Here is a 9,011-nt window from a genome sequence, read left to right as displayed (position 1 = left end):
CTCATGCACTGTTGGTGGGACTGCAGATTAGTGGCACACGTGGAAAGCATATGGAATTACCTCACAAATTAAAAGTGGAACTACTGCCTTATGACCAGCAATTCCACTTCTGGAAATATATCCAAAGAAATCTGAAACACTAATTGGAAAGAATATATGCACCTCTATGTTCATTGCATCCATGTTGTAGCATTATTTATAACTAGAGGCCCAGTGCATGAAATTTGTGCACGGGTAGGGTCCCTAGTGGCTGCTGGCCAGGGCCTCCCTTCCCCGGGCTGCCTGCTGCTGCCGCCAACCGGGGTGGGGCCAGCCCGCCCCACCCCCTGGTCGAACTCCCAGTCGAGGGGACAATTTGCATATTAGGCTTTTATTATATAGGAAGGATAGCCAAGATTTGGAAGCAACCCAAGTGCCCATCAGTAGATGAGAGGATAAAAAAAGCCTGTGGTACATTTACACAATAGAATACTACTCAGCCATAAAAAAGAAGGAAATCTTACCTTTTATAACAGCTTGGATGGACCTGGAGAATATTATGTTAAGTGAAATAAACTCGTCAGAGAACGACAAGTACCATATGATTTCACTTACATTTGGAATCTAATGAACAAAATAAACTAATCAACAAAACAGAATCAGTCTCATAGTTACAGAGAACAGAGTGACAGATGTCAGAGGGGTGGAGGTTGGGCCCTGGATAAGGGTGAAGGGATTAGGAATAAAAAGAAAGACTCATAGACCCAGACAACAGTATGGTGATTTCCAGAAGGAAAAGGGCTTATTTATTTTATACCTGGTAGTTTGTACCTTTTTGACCATGTGGCTGTCCAGTTTTCCCAAAACTTATTTATTGAAGAGACTATCCATTTGCATAGGTTAATTTCTGATCTCCCTGTTTTGTTTCATTGATCTGTGTTTCTGTTTTTATGCCAGTACCGTACTGTTCTAATTACTATAGCATTATAATACTAGTATAGTTTGAAATCAGGGAGCGTGATGCCTCCAATTTTATTTTTTTTTATTTTTACTTTTATATATTTAATATAAATTGCATTTATAATCAGAAAAAAATTGTGTTTTTGTGTTTTAAACACGAAAGCAATTTTTTGCTACACCTGTGTAGCTGATTGAAATCCTTAAAGGACTATAGAATCATATGTAGAGCTTGTGGGATCTTAAAGATGATCTCCCCTTTTTTTAAGATGAGAGATTTTTAAAAATATAATAATAGTTAACATTTATCCAATCGTCAGAATATTATTCTACTTCACTTAATCTTTATAGTATACTTAATGAGAGTTGGTCTGTTTTTATTCCCACTTTATAAATGAGGAAATGGAGAGTTAGAGAGTTTGATTAACTTGCTCACAATTAAGTGATGGAACTGATATTTGACTCCAGAGTTCTTAAATATCATGTAATGGAATACAGTATAGTTTTTAAGTGACCTGTTCAGTGTTAAATTGTGTATCAGGATTAACAGCCTGATGTTTAGACTGCAAATTCAGTGTTCATTTCACTAATTCTTTCTGTTTAGAGAAAAGTGTTGATTTGTAACCATTTTAAATGCAGTGACCAATTTTATTCTATTATGTCTTATCAACATGAACTTAAAATCCACTTAAAACCTTGGTTGTTGAAAATGTCCTGCAATTAATAGTGTTGGTGGTTCACAACGTTGTGAATATACTAAAAACCACTGACTTGTACAGTTTTTAAAAAATTCTTCCTTGCTTAAGATTACAGAAAAAAGCTTTTAAATTGTTATATTAAAATATAAAAAGACCCAAAAATGATATACACAGTAAATTTATAATGAAGTTTTATATGACACCAAATAAAATAATAGGCTTACTGTTTATCACCTCTTCCTTGACTATGAAGGATACCTATGATTGAAGCAACACTATTATTTCGACAGGTTGTATAACCATTGATTAGTTTACATGCTCTTGGGGTTTTGTTTGTTTATTTTTGAGGCTTCTAATTCTGTACTTTGCTTTTAAGCAACGAATGTTATCTCGACAAGAAGAACTTAAAGAAAGAGCAAGAGTTCTGCTTGAGCAAGCGAGAAGAGATGCCGCTTTAAAAGCAGGGAATAAGCAGAATACCAACTCAGCCACAGCACTCTGCAACAGGCAGCTAAGTGATGTGAGGATCATTGTTTTAAAAATACCATAAGTTGTTCATTGTAATTGTGGGGGTGAGGGTACTAATTTATTTATTTTTTTGCTAAATTACTTTTCTACATACTTTGTATATTGTGGGTATTTGTTACACTGTTGAACTTACAAAGTCATACTTGGAGGAGCATGTTGTGATGATTTCTACACAGTAGTGTTAGCTATGAGGAAAAGTAAGATCCTGGAATATAATTTCTGCACATACATGAATAATCTATTTTTTCAATAATATACTTTTATAATTTAGTTGTACTTTGTTTAAGATTGTATTTTTGTCCATGGAAGTTAATTTTGTTGAAAATATTAGAATTTAATAATTATGCCTATCACTTATTGAATACCTAGCAAATATTCCAGGTTCTACAATGGATGTTTTACATAATTTTTATTTTACTTAACCCATGAAGAAGATTTTCAAGCTACTTTCCAGATTAAAAAAAACCTAAGGCTCATAATAGGTAAGCAAGATTACAGAGTCAGTAAATGATTTGAACCTCAGCCTCATCAGACTTCAAAATCAAAATGTTTTTTCCTATCATATACTGCCATCCCTGTTAAATCACATTTTTCATATAGTTTTGTGTAGTGCTTCACAGATAATAACATATAGTAATAGAAGCCCTTAGACTTAAGGGGCCATAAACCTCTTCATGAATCTGAAAACCATGACAACTCTGCCCTACCAGCAAACTCACATATACATAAAACTGCATCAACTTTTTTTTTAAGTTAATATTTTTAGAGCAGTTTTTGTTTTACAGGAGAATTGAGGGGAAGGTACATATTTCCCATAATCCCCTATACCCACACATGCACAGCCTCCCAATTAACAATATCCTCCACCACAGTGACACATTTTTTTACAACTGATGAACCTACATTAACACATTATAATCACTCAAAGTCCATAGTTTACATTATGGCTCGCGCTTGGGTGTTGTACATTTTATGAGTTGGAAAAATATATAATGACATGCATCCATTATTAGAGTATACAAAGTATTTTCATTTCTCCAAAAATCATGTATTCCACATATTCAGCCCTCTCCCCATTCCCAGTCCCTGGCAAACTGATAATTTTACTATTTCCATGATTTTGCCTTTTGCAGAATGTTTTAGTTGTAACCACACCGTATGTAGCCTTTTCTTGTTTTCTTTCACTTAGCAATATGTATTTGAGGTTCTTCCATGTCTTTTCATGGCTTGATAGCTTATTTCTTTTTAGTGTTGAATAATATTTCACTGTCTGAATATACCATGGTTTATCCATTCACCTACTGAAAAACATCTTGGTTGCTTCCAAGTTTTGGCAATTATGAATAAAGGTGCTGTAATCATCCACACGTAGATTTTGTATAGATAAAAGTTTTCAACAACTTGGAGTACACACCAGGTAGCACAATTGCTGGATCGTATGGTAAAAGTATGTTTACTTTTGTAAGAAATCACCAAACTATCTTCCAAAGTGACTACCATTTTGCATTCCTACCAGTAATGGATGAGAGTTCAACTACACATCCTTGCCAGCATTTAGTGTTGTCAGTATTCCAAATTTTGGCCATTCTAATAGATGTGTAGTTGTATCTCACTGGTGTGTTTTTTTTCCCTGCTAACATGTGATGTGCAGCATCTTTTGATATGCTTACTGGCCATCTGTACATCTTCATTGGAAGAGGTGTCTCTTAAGGTCATTGGCCCATTTTATTTTATTTTATTTATTTTTACAGAGAGGAAGTGAGAGGGGATAGAGAGTTAGAAACATCGATGAGAGAGAGACATCGATCAGCTGCCTCCTGCACACCCCTTACTGGGGATGTGCCCACAACCAAGGTACATGCCCTTGACCGGAATCAAACCTGGAACCCTTCAGTCCGCCGGCCAATGCTCTATCCACTGAGCCAAACCGGTTATGCAGTGGTTCTCAACCTTCTGGCCCTTTAAATACAGTTCCTCATGTTGTGACCCAACCATAAAATTTTCCTTGCTACTTCATAACTGTAATGTTGCTACTGTTATGAATCATAATGTAAATATCTGATATGCAGGATGGTCTTAGGCGACCCCTGTGAAAGGGTCCTTCAGCTGCCAAAGGGGTCGCGACCCACAGGTTGAGAACCGCTGGGTTAGGGCAATTTTGGCCCATTTTAAAATAAAGTTGTTTATTTTCTTACTGTTGAGTTCTAACAGTTCATTGTATATTTTGGATAACAATTTTTTTTTTAAATCAGATGTGTCTTTTGCATATATTTTCTCTCTGTCTGTGATTTGTTTTCTCATTCTCTCCACATAGTCTTTTGCAGAGCAGAAGTGTTTTTAATTTCATGAAATCCAGCTTTTACCTTTATGGGTCATGCCTTTGATATTGTACATAAAAAGACATCATATAACTCCTATGTTGTCTTCTAGGAATTTTAGAGTTTTGTGTTTTAGATTTAGGTTCACAGTCCATTTTGATAGAGTTTTGTGATGGGCGTAAGATCTGTGTCTAGATTTATATTTTTGCATGTAGGTATCCAGTTGTTTCAGCACCAGTTGTTGAAAACTGTCTTTGCTCTACTGTGTTGCTTTTGTTCCTTTGTCAAAGGTCAGTTGACTATATTTGTGGGGTTTATTTCTGGGCTTTCTATACTGTTCCACTGATCTTTCTGTTCTCTTGCCAGTGCCATACTGTCTTGATTACTCTAGCTTTGTGGTTAGTTTTAAAGTCAGTAGTGTCATCCTCCCACTTTGTTCTTCTCCCTCAGTATTGTGTTTGCTCTTCTTGGCCTTTTTCCTCTCTATATAAACTTTAGAATCAGTTTGCCAATAGCCACAAAATAACTCTTTGGATTTTCATTGAGATTGCATCGAATTTATCAATCAAGTTGGAAAAACTCATATCTTTACAATATTGGGTGTATCTACCCATTAACATAGAATCTCTCTCCATTTGTTTAGTTCTTTTATTTCATTACCAGAGTTCTTCATATTGATCTTGTACATATTTTGTTAGGTTTATACCTAATCATTTAATTTTGGGGGGTGTAATGTAAACGATGTGTTTTTAATTTCCAATTCCATTTGTTCATTGCTGTCATATGGGGATGCAATTGTCTTGTATAATAACCTTGTATCCTATAACCTTGCTATAATTGCTTATTAGTTCCAGGAAAGTTTTTCTTTATTTTTTTTTTTTTCAGTTTCTACATAGATGATCATGTCGTCTATGAGTAAAGACAGTTTTATTTCTTCCTTCCCATGCATATTTTTTAAATACCTTTCAGATATCAACTTAATAACCTCTGACTTCAAGCATCATTTTTCAGACTTCAAGTCTTTATACATTAACATGATATAAAATCAGTTTAGTGAGCCACAATAATTATTTTTTAATATAAAGGAATATAATAGAATGGAATAGAAAATATCAGAATTCATCACACATAGTAAGTATAGTATTTTTGTGTGAAATGTTTTAATTCTGTGGATATGTGTGGTTATCACATATATATGTTTTATATATGTGATATAAAATATATTAATTGTGGGTCATGTTAAAAATGTTTGAGAAACACTCATCTAGAGGGCCTTTTTTTATGGAAAAAAATTTTGTAGCCTTTATACCAACTTTTTTCATTTCCATCTTTTACATCATCAATTTGTTGATTCAGACATTTGCCAGACATTAATTGAGTGTCTGAACTGAGTATATTCAGAGTAAGAAAAAGGACTTCCTTCATGGAGTTTATATTCTGGTGGGAAGAGACCGATAATAATTATATAACTACAGAGTTTGAAAACTGCATGATCTAGTAAAGGATAATTTGAGTAAGTTGAGCTTGAGTGATTTGAGAAGGGGACATTTAAACTAAGATTTGATGGGTGAGAAGGTTCACCATCCAAGTGAATAGGCACAGAAAGAATATTCTTTCTAAAAAGGAAGTTATTTTGTTTGTTGATAGCATATTTGTGATAAGCTTTGTTTTATAATTCTTTCAGGTCTAAAAATATAGAAGACTTACAGCTTTATGTTTTTCAACTATTTGATTAAAAATTCAGAATACCTGAGATTCAAACCATCTGTCTGTCAAGTAGATTTTTAAAAATTACTTTGCCTGTATGCAAAATTTACATATACTAATAATTATCATCTAATGTTTATTGAGCATTGTACTGTGTATCAGCCAGGGTTCGAGTGCTTTCACATGGGTTTTCTCATTCAATCTCTACAACAATTGTATAAGTTAAGTATTTTCCCTGTTTTACAGTTGAGAAAACTGCCACACAAATTAATGAATTGCCCATAGTCGCACAGCTAAGAGAGCCAAGAATTAAACCTAAACAATTTGACTTCAGAAATTATATTTTAAAAGCATCGTGCTATATTTCTTACTTATTTTTCTGATATCCTTGTAAAGTAGAACTACAAATTGTTTTTTATCATTGTAGAGAGAAAAAAAGTGAGTTAGGAAAGGGTATTTAAATTCACCTGGGGTTGCAGACAATGGCAAACTAGGTTTAGAATTCAAGTGTCCTAACTTTTAAAGGTATTTATCCTTTCATTCAGTTTGTTTATTTATTTACTACTTCAAACTTTCAAAAAATATTTTATTGGTCATCTATTTCGTTTAAGGCACTAATAATTTTACTTAAAGTTTTTATTTACCAAGTAAAACTTCAAGTTTTAGCTAAATTATATTAGTGTGAATTCAACATCATCCTCTCCCTCTCCCTCTCCCTCTCCCTCTCCCTCTCCCTCTCCCTCTCCCTCTCCCTCTGCCTCTGCCTCTCCCCCTCCCCTCCCCCTCTCCCATGCTTAATCCTCTATCATTCTTTAGGTCTTATTTTAAATGTCCCCAAGGCAACTACCACCAACCACTGACTTCTCAGACTATCAGATATATAGCTACCTGTACCATTTATTCATCACACTGATCACATTTGTGATTATTTAATTGAGAGTCTCTCCCACTTCTCCATAAACGCTGTTCTAGGGTCTCTCCTGACAGGTTCTCCAGACTAGGGAGCTCACTTGCACTATACTCCTCCTTCCCTCAAGCCTAGTTTGGGCGGGGGGGGGGGGGGGAGGCACTTCAGGGAGACCATGTGAAGAAATTGATGTGTCTCGGGAACAGGGACCCCGTGTATTGGTGTCTATTTGTTTCTTACTTTTTGATTCAATTTTCTTATTTTTCTAATTATTTCATTGTAAGAATTAGAGCAACATTATTTCATTTTTTATTGAGATGGAATCCACAAACTATAAAATTCACCCTTTTAAAGTATGCAATTCAGTGGTTTTTAGTATATTCACAAACTTGTGCAAAAATCACCCCTATCTAATTCCAGAACATTTCCTCGTCCCCCAAAGAAACCCCACTTCCTCTTCCCCGCAGCCTCTGGTAGGCACGAGTCTACTTTTTGTCTCCATGCATGTGCCTATTCTGGATATCCTTTATAATGAAAGTAATATGCAAATCGACCGAATGGTGGAAAGACTGGTCGCTATGATGCACACTGACCACCAGGGGGTAGACGCTCAATGCAGGAGCTGCCCCCAGCTCTCAGGTCCCAGGCCAGCCAAGGCACTACCAGCGGGGAGGGCTCACAATCACCCCGCCAGTCAGCCTGCAGAGGGAGGAGACTGGTGGTGGTAGCAGGGGGTGGGCCTGGCTGGTGAGCGGGTGGCGGTTGGGGGCATGGCTGGCCAGCGAGTGGGACGGCACCGCCCCCCAATTGCCCTGCCAGTTGGTGGGGCCGGCCAGCGGGTGGCGCCAGGCCAGCCAAGGCGGGTGCCAGTGGGGGCCCCCCTATGGGGATTTAGTCTTTAAAAGCAAAAATCTCTTTATTGCCATTTTAATGGGAGGGAGCAAAATTAGAGTTGTGTATTGGATCTGCCATTTTGACCTACATATGTGACATCACACGTTAACTGCTGGGTTGTTTTTAATGTTGTATATAAAAAGAAACAATTACATTTTCAGTTTTTAAGAAAAATTGCTAACTGATGTTTGAAGTGGACATTCTTACCCTAGACCAGAGCACCCAACTCCTGGAAAAGCCATGAGGTTGAGGGAGGTTAAGTCTGAGGATGAGGGAGATTTGGGATGGCTGGGGGTGTGCACAGGGTGAGGATGAGGTGGGTGTTAGGCAGCATGCAGAAGGAAACAGCATAGAACCTAGAGTTATATGTCTATTCTATCACAAGCTTTTTTCAGAATCATTCTCTGGGGTGTGTTCATTCTCTGTGAAATCACTCGTATCCTCCATGGTATGCATATCAAATCTCCATTTCTCTCTTAAAATAAGAATAGTCACACACATTTAATTTTAAATAATACATGCATTTGTCAGCTTAATGATAATACATATTTTTTCTTTGAAAATTTTAAAGGAATTCTCTGCTCTTGGTAGGTTTCATGATTACAATTCCCCAAACAGAGTTTGAGCAATTCAGGAATGCATTTCTTAATTTCTCCCTATTAAGGACACAAATAGGGAAATGTCCCCCAATTGGAAAGTATCTTCTTTCATCTTCAGTCAGGGATGTTATCAATTTGTTTATTTTTACATAATGTTTTAATTTTGATTTGGTTATTTATTATAAAACTAGAGGCCTGGTGCACAAAAATTTGTGCACTGGGGGGGGGGTCCCCCAGCCCGGCCTGTGCTCTCTCGCAGTCTGGGACCCCTCAGGAGATAACGACCTGCTGGCTTAGGCCTGCTCCCGGGTGGCAGAGGGCAGGCCCAATCCCTAGGTGCAGCCCCTGGTCAGGCTTAGAGCAGGGCCGATTGGGGAATGGGCGCCGCCCCATCATGCACAGAGCAGGGTGGATCGGGAGGTTG

The 9,011-nt window shown here is 36.9% G+C and overlaps 1 protein-coding gene across 1 annotated transcript in view; it reads left to right on the top strand.

The window, feature by feature from the left end:
• Positions 1–9,011, top strand: part of EHBP1 (EH domain binding protein 1) — a 276,286-nt gene that overhangs the window by 166,623 nt on the left and 100,652 nt on the right. The window contains exon 14 of the mRNA XM_023745988.1: positions 2,011–2,154. Within this exon, the coding sequence (XP_023601756.1) occupies positions 2,011–2,154 (144 nt within the window). The remainder of the gene's footprint in view (positions 1–2,010; positions 2,155–9,011) is intronic.

Source organism: Myotis lucifugus, unplaced genomic scaffold (assembly GCF_000147115.1).
Source record: "Myotis lucifugus unplaced genomic scaffold, Myoluc2.0 scaffold_6, whole genome shotgun sequence".
Classification (NCBI taxonomy): domain Eukaryota; kingdom Metazoa; phylum Chordata; class Mammalia; order Chiroptera; family Vespertilionidae; genus Myotis; species Myotis lucifugus.
The sequence above is the reverse complement of the archived record's forward strand: the minus strand, read 5'-3'. Positions and strand labels throughout refer to the sequence as shown.